We start from the raw sequence: 18641 nt of genomic DNA on the forward strand, positions 1-18641 counted from the left end.
GTCAGCATTCTTATTTAAGATTCAAGGTTAATTATCACAGAAAAATGAGTGGCTAGCACAAGTTTTCTTTTTGGATTCCAATAGCCCCTGCTAAGATCTACTTTTTTTCCATATGGTCCTAATTTGGCAAAAATACCTTTGTATTTAGTAGGCACCATCGTCAATGATGGTTGAGTTCAAAGAGTTTTCTAAGATGCAAATAAGGAGTTTCCATTACCTGGAATTTATAATTTTTATTGTATTAGTGCAATTAAAAAGGTTTCCAAGCAACTAACTTACCAAGTGTTATATTGAAAAGGTAAAAGATGCCATCTTAATTTGTTTTGTTAACACCAACATCAAAATTCCAGGAGTTTTCCAGGAGTAGGTGAGGAAAAAGGAGTTTTCCAAGGAACTAGAAGAAAATGTTAAATTTCCAGGAATTTGCCACAAATTTTCCTTGACTGGGAACATTGCGAAGTACATTCTTGGGCAATACACTACTCTCAAAGTGCTACTCACCACCCACGTATATAAATGGATACTGCTAAATTTAATGCTGCGAAGTAACCCTGTGATGTACCAGTATCTCATCAGGGGTGGGGGGTGTAGAAATAGTCCTAATCGCTTCATGTTACAGAAACCAGAGAGATAAGTGCTGGCCTGATTGGCCACTTGGCTCATATGCAGACTGTGCTTAATCCTCCATAGGAAAAAAGATGGTGAGTGGTACATTTATCCATAGTTCTTAGCACACGAAAACCTTAACAATGTTCATAAAAACGCACAGAAGAGCTATAAAATCTTCAAACCTAGCATACACAACGTCCTTAGTACAAGGACAAATATTGTAAAAATTTTGCTTTCTTTGTGTCTTATAGGCTGTGTTAGATTCGCAAGGTATTGTGGTAAACTGTACAGCCGCCACCTTTTTTCCTACGGTGGATTGCCTTTTGTCTGCGAGAAATTCTACGCTTGCTTCGAAACTATAGTGTTCTCACCTTGGATTTTACGGGTAAATTTGTACTGCCAACAGTTCTGCCTCTGATAAGTTCTAAAGCTTGGTCAGCAGCCTTTACTTTGGCCATTTTTTTATTGTGTCCTGATCCTCTGCATTTCGTCAGACGTCCAACTTTGACCTCACATATGAAGAGTTTCGTACTTGAAAGCCCCAATTCATCGACAAAATTAAAGGTTACCGTCTCTCCAACTTGAGAAGCAGCTTCCAATAAAAGGCTTACAGAGTTTTTCGCGATGTTTTCGGGAGATGATACAATTTCGTTAATCTCACGTAATTTGCTATCTTCCATTATTCAGACTGAAAAATGTCCCTCTTTCTCAATGAGCCTTTGAAAACAAATTGCTTGAATTACAACGAACGCACCCATAAAATAAGTTTAAACGCATTACGTTGATATTCCGGGAAAAATCGATAATATTGAACAGGCTGTCCTAGTACCCAAGCTCTCATAAAACCGACTCGTTGATAGCTCAAAGGATGTCGGGATATTCCTTCCCTGACTCGTGTGCGAAGCTGACAAGATGTCGATGCTCTCGGCGGCCGCGTTGTTGGATGAGTTAATGGGGGTCGATAGAAATCGAGCCCCCAATGAAAAAAAGACTGCATTGCATTGGTCAGATCCTCAGGTATTTATAACTAAGCGTATGGCTTACTGCAAGTTACTTTTGCCCTATATTTTGGTTCAATCCTTCTGATTTGATATCTTCGTCTCTTACATTGAAAATTCTTTGAAGGTTTGCAAACACTTCCTTTGTGGATTCTGCCCATCTCAGCTTTTTGTCAATACAAGATCTGACCTGGGTAAGTATAAATATAGTAGCAGAAACTCTTTTTAATTTATGTTGTTGGGAAGGAACCTTGAGCTGTCTAGGTACTGTCTCGCGGATCCGCCATGATTGCCAATTACTAAATAAGCGCTTAGATGGCCCCTTTACTCATTTCACCTCTTGTTGTAGCTATGTATCCCCTACTACTTCTTTGTGCCATGAAATATGAAAGTATCTTTCAAAAATGGCCCCGTATTCTGTAGTTCCTGCTTTTTACCACATCCAAATTAAAGGTAGTTTTAAGCGATTTTATTTAGACAGTGTGCCCACCAGAATTTTGTCATTTGTGGCTCAATGACCCATTTAAAAGAAAGAATGGGTTGTTGGAGTTGAAGTGCGACAATCAAGCATGAGCCATTGCAGGCAAGCACTCCATCTGCCGCATTTTCTGTTATACATAAACTTATCTTCAAGGTGTTACTGTTTATCTAATTGTATCCTTGCGATCTCAAGGCCAAACGCATTTAGCCTTTGGAGGGAGCTTTCTTGATATCCATGTTTTTTATTTACGTGGTTATTTGGCTGTGATTGTTATGTTGAATGAGAAATGATACGTTCAAATGGAGATTGTCTGCCAAGGAAAGATCAACTTGCTACAATGTTTGGCTTCCTTCTGTGCTCGTCATCTATGATTTAGCTGTGGTAGTGGCATAAAAAGCAGTCGAAAGACCAGCAAAATAATTAGCAGTTCATGTAAAGATCACTACACAAAGAGAAAGGAGAACCTACTCACATTGAGAAAGCTCACAGTTATGGATTGGTGGATGCAATGGCCAAAAATATTATCACTTTTATAGGCTAAACAGGGCTAAAAAAAACCCTGTCCGCTTGTGCAGGACAAGTATATTTTCCTCTCGGGCAAGCAACTTTCTCTCCTCAGTTTCCCCATGGAAACTAAGCTTTTTGAAAGCTCTCTTCTAACCAGAGGAATTTGAAAATGCAGGCTTTTTGTTTTCTTGTGGACAGAAAAATTTTAAAAATGGAGTTTTTGAAAATGATGTACTCATGGTAATCCATGACCAAGTTTTCTTTAAACACACATCCAAAATGACCAGTGATTGTTGCATTTTTAAATTCCTCCAGTGTAGTATGGACAGAAAACATTTGATGTATTTTCAGAGCGAAACCTATGTTTTCAAATTCCTCTGGCATAGTTCGGATGGGACTTAAGGTTTTGAGTGGTCAACAGACATATTGGATTTAGTCCCCTTCTCTGTGACATGGTTGGTAGTCATCCCAGGCTCCATACACATGTTGTTTGGTTGGTCCACAACACCTCTTAAAAAAAGCTGCCGTATCAAACATAGTGACCCAAGTCAGCGATTAGGGATGTTTGTGTGAAAATTTTCCAACATTGATTTTTTTCTGAGACTTTTACCACTGTAAGATGATGTGTTAATTATGTCAGAAATGTAAAAAAAAATGGGGGGTCAGTGACTTCGTTTTGGAAAGAACATGCCCGGAAGAACACCATAAATCTGAAAAAATCGGGCTTCATTAGCGAATGAGGCCACAGTGTCTGTAAGCCCAAAACTGTCGCAATTACAGATCTTTGAAGTGAAATGTTCTCTGCCAAATATTGTTTAAGTGGACCTATTAAGTGAATTTAGTCAACTCCTGAGGTTCCTTAAAGAACAAGTTTGCATTTAGCAACCATAGTTTCATGCGTCTTGCAGCCGCAAGATGGCAGGATTTGATTTCCCATAGACAGAAATCTTGAATTTTTTTTAACTTCCTGCATTGATTTTTTGTTCATTTTTGGACAATGTGGAGATAATTGTAAATAAAATCTGTTTCTGGAAAGAAAAAAGGGGTCACCAAATGTCCAAGATCGTTAATTCCAGGCAAAGCTATAGCAGTGGCCATCTGCCCTATCATTGGTCATTTTATTGCTTAGCGTGCACGCTCATGCATGACGTGGCATGTGAAATTGCATGTACGGTAAGGATGTGCAGAAACAATTAGCGCGAACGTCCTTAAAGTGCTACTGAAACGAAATTTTCATACTCACTTTTGTTAGCCCAATCTATAGTTTCAAACATGCTTTATTTCTGTCAAATCCCAAGAGAAAGTACTTTTCTTAGCTGCTGAAATCGACTTTTTGGAGCAAAACTGTGTCCGGGCTCTGGAACCGAGTTAAAGGACCTTGTGACATCACTGGTTGTATTCACGCAGGAAGCGCTATAGATTTTCTCTTGTTTTCACTAGATTTATTCAAGTTTATTCTTCATATTGTTGATGCCTACTAGTTTTCTACCTTGTAATTTCTGTCCAGCCTTGACAGCCTGAGGAAATACACATTATAAATGTTGGAGGGCGCCAAAGAGTGTAGATTCACCAAAATAAATGCTACAGATTTGAACAGCTCAGTAGACTTATTGAACATCTTGAGTACTCGATTGGAGACTTCAAAGACGAGTGTGGCAACTTTTATATCACGTCCTGAAGCCTAAACACGATATATCATCATCTGTTTTCAGCCTGGTTCTGAAATATGGATTCTCACATTTATCTTAAGTCTATAACAAGGTTCGAATATATCCTCAGCAACTTTACTGCATTAAAAGTGGTAAGTGCATCAGCCATCCGCACAATCAGGAAGTTATTAATGGCTCACAAGCTTTGAGTCGAGTACTTCTTTGCACACAGAGGGCATCTTTTTATGATACTAATAAGTGAAAGTTGTTGTATCAGTGTAAACAGAGCGGGAATTTCGCTTCCCTTTTACACGTATCTCCCAATTGCAATATTTCACGGCTGATGGATTACTTTGAGTTCTTTAGCGCATACTTATGTCTATGATCTTCATTTAATAGTATCCAAGTTCAAAGCAGTGCATTAAAACGTCACTAGTTTACACTCCTTTAGATCGAAGGTTTATTAAACGGAATTTGAACTAATTTGCATATATGACCTTTTGCCGCCGACATTGTCACGCTTTCTCTCGTTTCCTGAAAATATACTTGTAGGGTCATGGCAGCTTAGTTTACCATTATAGTTTTAAATTTGCTACCTCCATATGAGAGAAGAGGGTTCCTTGAATTGTTGCTGTTGTGATAACTTGTAGGATGTAGCAGATAGAACTGGACTAAAGGTCACTGTAGCACAATCTTGTCCGCAGTGAAACTGACAAAGCATCCAGTTTCCTCGAAGCGAAGTGACTCGAAAACTCGAAGCGTTGTTGCTGCGATTCATGCAGCAGCACTCTGGATAATATTTTCAAAAGCCACCTTCTCTTGTTTTCATGTCTTTTTTACTTTATGGGCATAGATATTGTTTAATTGAGTGCTGGCCATTTGACCGAGTGTCCAGATCATTTTGTGATTTAAGAACTCACACTTGTTTGCTTGCTTATATGAAATATCCTGGAAATATCCAATAAAATAGCCTGAAAAGCTCCAGGATCAACTCTCCACCTCTTCATGTCTAAGGCTACTGTTATTATCTGCTTTACAGCTCTGAGATGTCCTTAAAGTGCCACTGAAACGAAATTTTTGTATGTGAGATTTTTGCTTAGTAATAAAGTTTCAACCTTACTTGGAAACACTGCAAACTTTTTTTTCGCATACGGTAAGCGAAAACTGCTTTTTCAGCCGTTGGTTGAAGTTGGCTGGTTAAGCCCAAAATTGGCGGCCATTTTGGTGTGGCCAAAACAGCCTAGTGACGTCACTGGTTGTATTACTCTCATGCCGCACTGAAAATTTAGAGTGATTATGGGAGAAGAGATTACTGTTCGAAGCCCCCCAAAAAAACATCTTAAGGACATCTCAGAGCTGTAAAGCAGATAATAAACACAGAAAGAAACACAGAAAGAACTTAAGCAATCATACCTTCTGGAGACAAAGCAGAACATTTTGCTTTGTTTATGACATAGTAGTCAAGCCATGGAAAACTTTCTTTCCATGATGGATTAAAAGTTCTCTTTCTCTGAGTGCTCGCTTTCCTGTTTACTGGTACTTTCAGTTTCAGCTCTTTTCCCCTTTTTACATGGTGGTGCCTGGCAATTTGTCAAAAATTGCTCCATCTTTCAATCGCTTCAAGTGCGATCGACAAGCAAGACAAAAAAAGACACCAGAACATGATAGGTTTATGCCTTCTCTATTGGTATTATCATTACAATTTAAACTTTCTTGTTTTTTTAATCAACTGTGAACTCGAGTAAACTAATTAATATAATCTCTTTCAATTTTTCTACTAGCCAGCGGGCTATTAAACGTGGTTTTTTACTAGTCCGACCAAATTTTTACTAGCCTTGGGCTAGCCTCAGGCTAGCCTCAGGCAACTGGGCTTGCGGAGATGTCGAACCTTGAACTGGCAACCAGTTCTTAATATCTCACTCGTTTTTTGGTTGCATTGGTGACCAATGAGTCGCTATTTCAAGCCCTGTTAATAATCCTGTTTTGTTGCAGGACCTTGTGAAAAGGCACACGATGAAAGATTGAGAAAAGAGTAAGTGATTCACAATGCACTGAAGTGTACTTGTAAACATTTCTATGAATTAATGTTCAACAGGTTTTTTTACTCGTGTAGAATTGAACCTTTCAGTATCATCACCAGGGCCGGGTTGCTCAAAAGCTGGTTAATGCTAACCCAGGATTCAAAGTTGACCAAAGTATTAATTTTTTGCATAAAAATGTTTTTTACTGCTCACGTTTTGCGTAGTTTGAGCTCATTCAAGCTCAAAACTGAAGGGCAGACATTATAAACAGAAAACCTCACCGAAAAGTTACAAAACTGAAATCAAAATTCTCGCTAATCCAAAGTTTGCTTAAGGTGGCTGAACACAGTTTTTGATACCTGTATTTCATTCACCTTTTTCTCTAAAACCCTTGATCTCACAGTCGCCAAAAATGGCAGCAAGAAAGTTAACAACACAAACTTTGGTTTTTTGGATGGTTAAGCTGACGTATGTGCCGTTGCCATGGCAACATGAATATAAATAAACAGGCCTTTAAAATCGGTTTTGTTTATTTGTAGAAAATCTAGTCATTAGATTTTCTTTATAATTTGCATGCAACAAGCTTGTAATGATTCTCACAATTTAACACCACTTGCTACTAATTTAACAGAGAGATCTTTAATTATCCCTTGTTGAAGGTTCACTGGAATATCTAGAATTTCCTTTGTTAAAGTTCAGTTATTTTCAATACTCCAGTTACTTATTTCCTAAAGTATTTTCGTGCCAAATTTCGTGAAATTCTAATGAGTGGTTCTTGAGAAATTGGCGTATTTCCGAGAGTGCAAATTTCCATTGAATCGCAATTTTTTGACTTACTACGCATGCGCTGCATTTAACTGGGTTCTTTCGGTAACGAAGAAAAAGCTGGGAATTGCTGGGTTCTTTGCATCGTTACCTTGTCTAACATATCTTTGTGATGAAAGACTAAAGTCATCAATACACTGCGTTCAATAATAGAGAACAATAGCACAGATGCTGCAGGTGTTGAGTAAATAAAATGATCGCTCTATTGATGGCATGTTTTTTTTTTGCAATCCTTGTGCGCGCACTGAATTGCATCAGCAAAAGCGCGCGTGAAAACTGTGTTCCGCCACCTTAATCAGGCTTTGAACAACCAGTCCAGGGCTGTAACCCATAACACCTGTTGCAGCTGATTATGCTTGATAGGCTGTTGAGGTTAAGGTCAAACTTAACTCTTGATTTAATTCTGAATTAAAAGCAACTTTCACTGTACATATTTTTAGGATGACTTTTGATAATCTTTATCGTGATCTCTATAATTTTATTAACAAAGGCTTTCACAAGTTGGCTTGTATTGTATTAAGCTCAATTTGTGGTGTTTTCACAGCTAGCTAAATCTTAAACTATGAATATGTCGCACTGAATTCAGTCACAGTGTTTGGATTCAGAGACCTCAGCGAATTCTGTTTTTTTTGTTTTACTGTAACTTGTTGCTAATCATTGCCTTAAAACTACTTGTCACATTCTTTTTTCTTGTTTCTCTGTCAATTGAATTAGATATGAGGCAAGTAGTCGCTACAAAAAAATGAGATATGAAGAAGAATTTTTGAGGTATCTCCAAAACATTATGGCTGACGTTGACAGACGAATAAGAAGAGGGCATGCCAGACTCAATCTCAGCCGTGCCGAAGAAGAGAAGGTCAGTATTGTCAAAAATACTCTCTTGTTGAGTGTGTGATGGCCAGATTTAAAAATCCAGGGCACTAGACATTAGGCCTACATTCCTTTCATCTGCTATAACCCATTGACCTTGTGCAACCTGCAAAGAAAACTAATTTTTAGGCTCCAGACAAGCTGCAACTATTATGTACTACTCTGAACATTATTCTCATTAGCCCCCAAAATTTGATCTGTTGGGGTACTTCTATGATTGGAATTTCTCTAAAATGTTCGAAGAAACTTCACTCAACGGTCAGGCAAGTAAAGAACAGAATCCACTAGCCCGATTGCAAAATCCACTAGCCTTGGGTTTTGGACATGACATTCTTTGCACACTGGTTGTATCAGTGTTCTCCATAAGCACTGGTAACTCTGACTAGTTTATTGTTTAAACAACAATACTCTGACACTCTTCCTTTATAGGAGTTGGCAAGTGGTAAGCCAGACAGTGAAAAATTCAAAATGCTTACTGAAAAGATCAACTCATTGCTAGAACAGGTGAGCAAGACATACTGTACATGCCTTGAGTGCATTTATCCTTAATGTGTTACCTTCTAATAACTCTTGGATGAATGCCACTGTTGTGTAGGCAAGGATGGTACCACATACTAGACCATGAGTACCATGGAACCCTGTTTACATGATCACTGATAAAATATGGTCATCGTGGTTCAAAGCATGGTACTTGTTACATTGTTGTATTTCAAATGATGGCATGACATATAATTGATATAATTGACGTCTAATTTGAGTTTAATTTGATTAATGTGAAAATGAAGGGTGGACACTCTTGTTGTTAGTTTTGGTAACATTGAAGGCAAGCCCAAAGAAAATAATTGTGCTGATTGGTTAAAAAGGATGTTTCTATTTAACAATTGGATTATGAATTTATGACCTCAAGACTTCTATCGCGTGATAGTTGACTCGGGCTGTGCCCTTCTCAACTATCATGCATAGAAAGCGAGAGCAAATAATCTAATTCTTTTAGTAAAAGTCTACATGTACTAGGCGTTTGAAACATGATCTTAATCCTCTTCACAGACACTTCAAAAACACAAAGAAGCAGCCATCTCCTTGTTAACAAGCGCACACTGCTACGCTACTCACTATCCACAATAGAATAGATAGTGAGTAGCGTAGCCAATCAGAGCGCTAGTAGATTTATGCTAAAACTTGATAGAAACACAGAACTAGCAATGATGAGCTGTTGACATAATGATGTCGCAAGCAAAGGGAATTTACATTTTGATGATCAAAGTACACAAGGTGTTTCCTTTTTTTCCTTTGTGTTGTTTTCTACAAGAAATAACAAAACATGTTCTTCATATTTCTATCTACTCTTGGTAAAGAAACTCTCGTGAAAATGTGTGAAAAAGTTCACGTGTAATAAATTACAGTAAAATTATTTTACTGTGCCCAAAAAATTTTGATAGTACCAAAAAAATGTTACCCACTGTCACACTGCTGTTTCTTTGTTGAAAACTATTAACAGGGTGAGCTTTAGAAGGAGTTGCACTGTACTTGTAGTCTTTTTTTCTAAGTTTTTCTGTGACACCACAAGAAGGGAAATGTGAGAGGACTGAGAGGTAGACAAAGCGGTGAGCCCTAAGAACGTTTAGAAAAAACTACCAATCTAGTCCTTGGTGATTCAAAAACTTGCAGCCAAATTTTTAAAGTGAAATTCCCCACAAACAGAGTGCAGATATTCTAGTTGCCCTCTGTTTTAAAAAGTTTTCGAAAGCTAAGCTTTTTTAATGGAGTCGCATTATGATAGTGGTTTTTGAGAGAACAACTTTCAAGTGCATTAGATGAGCACCGCATATTCTATAATCATTCACATAGAAAAATGAAACAATCACTAGCGTAAATACATTTTGTCTGCAGTATTCGCATAGATTGGCCAAGATTTGGCATCTTACTCACCTAGAGGAGGTGGGAGGTTTTTAAGGGCAATTTTCACAAGTCTGAGACATGCTTCACAAGCTGTGCTTTCCTCCATCAACCCTACTCCAGGAACTGCCAAGAGAGTTTGCTCATATACATGTACACGATTGTTAACAAGGTTTCATCCAAAGATCTTGAAGTTGCATTAATTATTTTACCCATGCTCTTAACATGCTGAACATTTTATTGGTCACAAAAAATAATGTATTCTAAGATTAATTTGGGTTATTTTTGTTTAGGAGGAAAGTTTAAAGTCAAAGTAATATTTCTCTGTTATTGATGATCATAATTTGGCCGCACTGTAATCCTGTCTTTACATGTACAGTACAATATTCTTGGCAACTTGCAGGTTGAACAACTGGGCTGTGAAGGAAAGGTAGAAGAAGCTCAGGGTGTTATGAAGTTGTGTGATCAGCTGAAAAATGAGCGAGAAATGCTACAGATGGTGAGATAAAAGTTGTCATACATTTTACAGTTTATCATAACCTTTACAATAGTCTAGCAATGATACAATGTACTTTCACATGTACTTGTTCAGAAATACTGTACCTTGGTTGGACCTGTTTTTGGTGAATGGCTAGGTGTAGTAAAATGTTTATAGTGTTATCTAAGTAATAATATTTGAAGAGTCGTACATGTATTTGGGTTTCATGAGTTTCAGAAGGCCTACAGTGCATTAACATGAAACAAACTCAGCACTCTAGTTATTGTTTTGCAGCACCACACAGCTAAAACGTGGCAGTCAAATGATGAAACCAATCAAAAACTGCGAGACGTTTCAACAAAACGTGGGAAAAGTACATGTTCCTAGACCTCTAACCCAAATCATTAGCTGAGACAACAACGTGAATTTCAGCAGGCCCAATACAAAGTTTCAGCCAGTAAACCCAAATCAAGGTTACAGAGTGTAATCATTAAAAACCATGCAAGGAAACTTTATATGCCATTTGCTTTGTTTTACAGCAATCACGTGATCTCAATTTGATGTCTGCTCAAGAAAAGCAGATGGAAGTTTGTGAAGTTTGTGGTGCCTTTCTTATCATTGGTGATGCACAGACGCGTGTAGATGATCACTTGCAAGGGAAGCAGCATATGGGTTATGCCAAGATCAAGAGTACTATTGAGGAACTTAAGGTATCACTTGACTTAGACTTACAGTGCGACTACTCCAAGTTAATGATTTGGTGAATTTCTGATGCAAACCACAATAATTGTTCTCTCTCCTTATCTGCCCAGATTCTTGGATAAAATCTCTCATTGTCTTTTTAACTGTACTTTTAATATACATGTTGAGCTGACAAAAAATAGCCCTGAACGTACAATAACATGGTATCTGAATGAGTGACAATAAACAACAAATCACTTCAACAAATAATTTACTGAACTAAAACAGACAAGAAGTGCGGTTGTTATTTCTGTTTGTAGCCAGGTACCCTTTTGGCAATGTTCAAGTTAGGTGAGGTGTCTGCTTGCTGTTAATATGTGTCTGAGACCATAGATATTGTCCACTGTAAGTTCATGAACCCTATACAAAACAGTTAAAAAAAACATATCACGCCACATGATGTCAATTTACATTTTTGTGATGGCAAAAATCCTTAAACTGTTAGTCCGCCATGGTTGAACTAAGCTATTGAATGAGGTAACAACGTACTAACAGGAGTGGAGTGATTATGAACAATAAAACTCAAACAAGAATAGGTTTTATAGCTGAGTCTTCTGCCGTGTAGCATCGCAAACATTCAGCTCTTGTTTCTTTCAGCAAAAGCGAAGTGAGAAATCTCGTTCAAAATCCAGAGACATTGTGGAGAAAGATGCAGATGGTGATAAAAAGCTGGATAGGGATTCAGAACGAAGCCGTGACAGTGACCGTGACCGCAGGAAAGACCGTGATAGAGATCGTGACCGCAGGAGGGATCGTGACAGGGACCGTGAACGTGACAGAGACCGTAATCGTGATAGGGACCGTGATCGTCGAAGGGATCGTGACAGAGATCGTGATCGTGACAGAGACCGTGATCGTGACAGGGATCGTGATCGGGACAGGGATCGTGATCGGGACAGGGACCGTGACCGCGATCGTGACAGGGACCGTGACCGTGAAAAGGACCGTGATCGGGATAGAGACCGCCGTCGCGATAAGGACCGTGATCGCGACAGGGAACGAGATCGAGACAGAGATCGGGAACGATCAAAAGAGAAGGAGAGGCGGCGAGACAAGGATGACAAAAAAGACAGAAGTGAAGACAGAAACGACGAAAAGGACAGTGACAATGACTTGGAAGACGAGAAAAAAGCTGCAGTCGACAAGATGGCTGAAGAAAAAGAAGGCTCGGATAGGGAGGAGAAAGATAAGTCCGTCAGGTCTCGTAGCAGGTGAGTGTTCACTCTTGAGGTCATATCATAATTATGTGACGAGGAATGATGATATCGCTGATAGCAAGGTTTGTTTCAAACTCTGTAAGACGTTTTTGTGGTAAGGGTAGCGAGTCTGGCTGTTTATGTGCCGTGAGCTGTCAGTAAACAGCTCGGTGACCATGTCTATCATGGCGTATATTGGAGGATCGCAACCTAAGCAGCATTCAAAGCTACATCACAGCAGAACGGAACAACAAAGATTGAGGTACCTCATTCTGTTTTGATTATTCAATTTCACTCTCCTCAATTCATTGTTTGTGCTGAGTGATGGCAGCAGATATCAGCCGGCAGTCGCCAAGATAACTGGAAACGCAAGGTACACGTTCAAAGATTTCCACATTGTTCTTTGTGTTATGTTGAATATTGCTTTCAATCAAGCTCATCAACCAAGGATCTACCTGTAAGGTAATTTTTGATGTTTTTGAAAATAAAATTGTCGTCTTCTTCCTCATGCTGAGGTGAAATCGAATTAAAACTTTGACCGTCACTAAAAAGGATCAACCTTCGGACAAGTGTCGTTTTCGCCTCTCAAATCGAGTGGCAAACGTTGCAATTTAAGACATACTTTCTTTTGTCCATCGAGACAAACGTTTCTGTAAAAGGCCATGGAAAGTGGAGCCGTCGCCACAGCACCGGAATTCAAGGTACCCGATTGTTGTCGCTTTCTGTGTCGATTTTGGTCAGGCTTCAGTTTATCGTATTAAACCAACTTACGTTTCCAGTGAATCAGTCAGTATCCTGTTACAAGGAGATCAATTGTTTCATTGGCCGCTCTCAACAGGCGGAACAGCCTCTCAGGTAGCCTTGTGTGAAAAAGTCGTCAACTTGTAAGAGGTATTCTCCCAGGTATTTCAGATCATGATGTGTTGAAATAACTTGTATTGTGACGCATTTCTGTGGGTTTTCTGAGGGCCAAATAGAGGAATGATTCTCCAAAACATTATTACGCAATGCGCTTTAATTACACGTAATATGGTAATTTATTCCTGAACATTTATTTGAGTTACATGTATTAACTATTTCTTATCAAGTTTTGCTACTTGTTATTTTTGTTTTTCAATCTGCCTTGTTTTTCCGGAAACTTGGAAAAGTGAGGTTTAGTTTTTCATGGGAGCTACTGGAAGCTGATTGTACTTTTGAGAGGGGAATTTTATTTCCGGCTGGGTATTGTTTGTTAGTTATTTTTTCATCAGTCCAAATGGCCCACAGGCAAACAAAAGTTAGTAACAAGGCATTTGAAGAACTCCCGTCTTCTGACGTTCAGTCTCGCCATCCTCTTTGTATACACTGTGAGCTTTGGGCAGTTCTCAGTTTTCATGCTTTACTAAATCGGCTAACCTTTTTGTTTTAACATTGTGCTTTTATGCGGGGGAATGATCACTGTTAAAAACACCTTGACAATGCAGTCTTACTGACTTGTTGTAGATTAATCCGTCCATTAGAGATTGTTAACATAACTTTGCACCTCGCTTCAGTTTCAAATGTGACCCGTTTGTTTCACTATGGCTAAGGATGGTTTGATTTCTGTTTCTTGAAACCTTAATCCTCATATGTCATTCACAGGTCACGTGAGAAAGACGACGGACGTGAAAATACTGAGTCCTCGCCCCGCAAGAGCAGATCACGATCCAGGTCCCCATTGTAGTGCACCTGTACAAGAAATCATACTGCAGAGCTCACAAGAGAATGAAAGCAAGCTCTCGATTTTTTACTGAAAAGTTTTCATTTCAAATAGGTTAGTTCTCAGTAAAATTTAAAAAAAAATTGAGTCATCTTTTGTTTCAATTACAATGATTTCATTTATGTGGTTTTAAATGTGTTGTGTTGTATTTAACATTCATACACAGAGACTTAGAAACACATTGTAAACTTCCTCATCGTAGTGCAAAATGTGAACTAAGGCCGATAACCGCTCACACGTGTACTCGTATCGTTCTAAACTTCACTGTTTAATCCACTGAAGATTTGATACGCTGTATACAGGCTATCAGCAGTCGCGCTGTTTTTCTTAGACTTCATAGTGTGCCTACTTGCTCGCTTGACATTCTGTGATGGAAACTGTTTGGAGCTTGTCGTGGTTTTTTTTTTTTCTCCTATTCAGTCGTCAAACCGCCATGTTGGATGATGGAACCGTTATCTCGAACAGAGAAGTAAAACAGAAAACTTCACAGGCCAAGAAATTCAACATGGCGGCTCGATGGATGAATAGCTGAGACTGTTCACAGTCTGTGTTATCCTGCGAAAACATCAGGTTGTAACGCACTCCGGAATAGACTTGCTGATTTCGTTTGGTACTTATGAATGAGCCGGGATAATTGTTTTGATTAGGAAAACTGGAAGTCATCAATTACTGTAAACTTTTAAATCAGGTAAAGGACTTTTGTTTCGCAAACTCAAATAAACCATTTACTTAAGCAAAAACTTTGGAATTGTGTGTGTGAGACTTCTTTGTTACGCTTGGTATCACGATTGTGGAAGTCATCTTGACCGGTAGGCGACATGCATCAGAAATTAGGCCTGCCAGTTACGATGGCTTCCAAAACCGGGATATAAAGGTCTATAGAAATCAACGTTGAAGATACACTGTATTTATCCCGGATTAGTTTTCTCCATCCCGCTATTTTTTTTTTACTTTTAATCAAATTTTGCTTTTTACAAACTGTATCCTAACGAATCCTTATTTCAACAGTTTGTGTTTACAAGTACAGAATGAAATTCGCTTGCTCTGGCTTCAACGTTTGTGTTTACAATACAGAATGAACTTCGCTTGCTCTGGCTTCAACGTTTGTGTTTACAATACAAAATGAACTTCCCTTGCTCTGGCTTCAACGTTTGTGTTAACAATATAGAACGAACTTCGCTCGCTCTGACTTCAACATTTTCTTGCAAACATAAATTTGTGAACTGGGTCACGCGTCGCAAGCTGACCCAAGTGTTTTTACTAAGCAATTACCTCTGGCAAGAGAAAAAAACTGTCGTGGTTTCACATACTCTGCATGTATAATGCTGACAGTGTTGTACTTGGCTTCTTTAACTGAATTGAACAACGGACAAAATAACCAAAATCGGAAATACAAATACAGTGGAATCACTATTTTTCGAACCTACCGGTTATTCGAGGCTAGTTTTTGTTCCCTTTGCAAAAATACAAAGGTAAATCTTTCGCACCAACTTGCGTTTCCCTAGGTGCTTCGAAAAATGGGGATTCCATTGGTATCGTTCTTGATACATTGTACGTGTGAACTTCCGTGAATTACGGAAGTCGCGGGAGTTCTTTTGTTTTGACGTTTTTAAAGATCAAAGAACTACTAATGCGAAGGAAAATCACTAGAGAGACAATCGGCATAGAGACTACTTAACAATTATTCCAGGAGCGCGCATTTGATATGAGGTGATAGATAACCGATGAGCCGCGTAACGCCAGTTGGCTTCAATCATCTCTTATCCAACAAGCGCGGGTGGAATAATTGTTTTACTGAAAACGCCCGCAAAATGAATAACATCATGCGTACGTTTAGCATATTTGTAGAGCGTGGTGGATAATGCAATTCGAGAGTTTTCATTGGCTTAGCCATCATGGGTTATGATCCATTATACCATGCTCTACAAATGTGCTAAGCGTATGCGTGATTTTTTTGAGCTACTAATATGGTTTTACATGTAGGATTACCATATTGTGGTTAGCAGGCAAAGCTTGTGGCTTCAGATCATCTCAATTAAGGATTGCTGAAGCTATGAATTTCTCTTCGACTTTTTCTGGCCTGTTCTGAACATATGTAGTGGTCACTACAAATCAAACAGATCTAGTAGGCAATTCAAATCGAAGAATCCTTTATTGACGTTTATTACATGCTATTCTTATATAGTTGTTCAATTTTCTATGATACGAGTACAGTATGGAGATTTGCAAATTAACCCTTGTTCCATTTCCCATAGGTTCAGGCCATTTTGGTTTAAATCGGATCCAATAATAAAGAAACTTTATTACCCACGTGTTAAATTCCCCGTTTCCCGTGTTTTGATTTTCCGTATCAGTTTTCATGCGACTTTCAGCTTCTTTGGAGCTTCATCGTCCTTCGCTGTTTTCTTTTTCCCAGATATCATGTATCTCTTTCTGCGCCGTTAAATGGACGCTTGTATTTTCCCAGGTTGTTTTGAACTACACAGCCTGAAACGTCAGTGGTCTCGGCGTAATTCCCGGGCCAGAGTCTGCATTAAGATGTTCTTGTTTCCAATCTTGCAGGTTTCGTTCCTCGGAGCTTTATTTATTTTCCGTTCAGCATTTGCATGCATTAAAATCCCTTAAAGCGTTTTTATGCGATGATGGTCCACGGCTTTCCCACAAGTCTAGCATGCCGTGGATTTTCATTGTCAGTCTCCGTTATGGAGGGCCTTTCCTGGTGAGGTGTTGTCTCCCTAATTTTGCCCAGTCTCCACCGCAGGATACTGTGTGCAGCAGAACGAAACGAAGAATCCCGGTCATTTGTTGGAGTTACCAGACTTTCTTCAATCGCGAAGAACCGAGTTTTCGTCTTTGTAGAAAAGAGTGTAAGACCAATACAGATCAGTTGTAGACGTCATTTTCAATGCATCTAATCTTAGAGCTGGAGTTTCAATCTGGTACTCGGGGCCTGCCTCGTACATCTCTTTTGAGAATGTCTTGGAGACTGAAGTCTGCAAACTAAAGTACAGTAGCAGTTGTTGATAGAAAATGATAAGAGAAATGTTGAACGAAACACTAAAGGGGGAAGATATATAGATCAGTCGAGGAAGTTAGAAGGTCGAAAAGGGATCTGGCTCCATACCGTATGGATATAATCAATTGAACGTGGTGGAAAGAAAGTTGTTTGAAAGAAAGCCTGTAACATCAATGGATAACTTGAAGCAATGACCGAAACAAACTTTTTAATTACAATATCAGAATTGCGTTTGCACCGAGCTGTTTGGACAGCTTATTACTCACCCATTCACTCAACGTCTTGATTATCAACAAACATGAATTGGTTGATATATATGTCCACTGGATGTTTGTGACCTACTAATCTATACTCAAGCTTCATTTTCACAGTTCTTCGCGAAAACTGAACCACCAATCTCGCAAATTTCGCGGTTAAATTTCCCAAATTCACTTAGTGATATGTCTCTTGGATTACTTAGTGATATGTCTCGACTCTTGGAGTAAAATGGTAACAAAACACGCTCCATATAAGGTCTTGGAGCTCAGCGTTTACAAACTTTCGAGTGTCTAAGCTGTATAAAAACTCTGTCTTTGAAGGAGTTGAGCCATCCTATCTTAGCTGGGCGAGGGCTCGTCCACTATCACGCGTTATTGTTCACCACTAAATTTTATACGATTCTTATTGGTTCAAATCGAGAGCGAATGATCCAATTGTTTTAGTATAAATCTACTAGTCGCACAAAACTCTTTCTCCATCTTCCTCAGACACTTGAAAAACGCAAACTGGCCGCCATTTTGATGACAACCGCACACTGCTAGGCTACTTATTACATTCGCGATAGGACGTTAGTAGATTTTTACCACAGTACAATATGATGCTGAAGATTATGCACTGGTGCTAGGAACTTCTTCAAACTACGTTATTACATGAAATTTTCGCGGCACGTCAATTTCGCGATTTTGAGGTTCGCATATTTCACGACACCTTAATTTCGCGATTTTGCGAAAATTTTTCATTTTGACTCACTTTAATTTCGCGTTTTTGAGTGAGACACGCTTTATTTCTTTGTCAATGTTATTTAACATGTCCCTGAATTTGATCAAACAACTTAATCAACAATGTCCAAATAAACAGAAACGCAACTGATTATGTAAACAGTAACCAGAAAGATGTTCTCATAGTGTCTGCAATGCACGGTTTGTAGTTCATGCTTGAATTCAAGTCACGTTTTTAGTGGTCAATTGACCTCATTATCCGTATACATTAAATATTCCTTTCTGCAGACTCCAAAGAGAAAATGTTGCCGTTTAGTTTCACGACTGATGCTGTTTAATTGTTTGCGTAAATGTCTTGATACGGATCAACAAGCGGTAGCACTTCTTTTCTAGTGGCGACAGTAAGAATGGAGGCATCTACTAAGAACGTTGAAGCAATTGAAAGGTTTAAGCAACTAGTGGAACAGCACAACAAGGAGCCTGTAAAGGAACAGTTTGAGGATTGTACAAAAGAAGTGCTACCTGGAGTGGGGACGGAAAGCAGTAGTGATGAAGAGGACCAGAACATTACCACAGAATAGCTCAAAATGATTGTTATAAACGTGTGTAATGGTAATAAAGTCGCTTTTTAATTATTGA

At 38.8% G+C, this 18641-nt stretch overlaps 2 protein-coding genes across 2 annotated transcripts in view; one reads left to right on the forward strand and one right to left on the reverse strand.

Moving 5' to 3' along the window:
- Positions 1 to 1396, reverse strand: part of LOC145489664 (interferon-inducible double-stranded RNA-dependent protein kinase activator A homolog) — a 7434-nt gene extending 6038 nt beyond the window's left edge. The window contains exon 1 of the mRNA XM_081468696.1: positions 981 to 1396. Coding sequence (XP_081324822.1) covers positions 981 to 1289 — 309 coding nt within the window. The 5' untranslated portion in view covers positions 1290 to 1396. The remainder of the gene's footprint in view (positions 1 to 980) is intronic.
- An 84-nt stretch (positions 1397 to 1480) lies between these two features.
- On the forward strand, positions 1481 to 14752 carry LOC145489649 (luc7-like protein 3). Its single transcript, XM_081468677.1, has 9 exons — positions 1481 to 1626; positions 1735 to 1801; positions 6237 to 6276; positions 7805 to 7946; positions 8390 to 8464; positions 10260 to 10355; positions 10874 to 11044; positions 11673 to 12286; positions 13892 to 14752. Exons 1-9 carry the CDS (start codon positions 1522 to 1524, stop codon positions 13971 to 13973), a joined length of 1392 nt encoding a protein of 463 aa, XP_081324803.1. The 5' UTR covers positions 1481 to 1521; the 3' UTR covers positions 13974 to 14752.
- The last annotated feature ends 3889 nt before the right edge of the window (positions 14753 to 18641 follow it).

This window comes from Orbicella franksi, chromosome 6, assembly GCF_964199315.1.
Source record: "Orbicella franksi chromosome 6, jaOrbFran1.1, whole genome shotgun sequence".
Lineage (NCBI taxonomy): Eukaryota > Metazoa > Cnidaria > Anthozoa > Scleractinia > Merulinidae > Orbicella > Orbicella franksi.

Coding starts and splice junctions, on each gene's coding strand:
- LOC145489649 (XM_081468677.1), top strand. CDS start 1,522: ATGTCGATGCTCTCGGCGGCCGCGTTGTTGGATGAGTTAATGGGGGTC. Junction 1,627..1,734: donor TGCATTGGTCAGATCCTCAG/GTATTTATAACT, acceptor AATTCTTTGAAG/GTTTGCAAACACTTCCTTTG. Junction 11,045..11,672: donor GTACTATTGAGGAACTTAAG/GTATCACTTGAC, acceptor TGTTTCTTTCAG/CAAAAGCGAAGTGAGAAATC.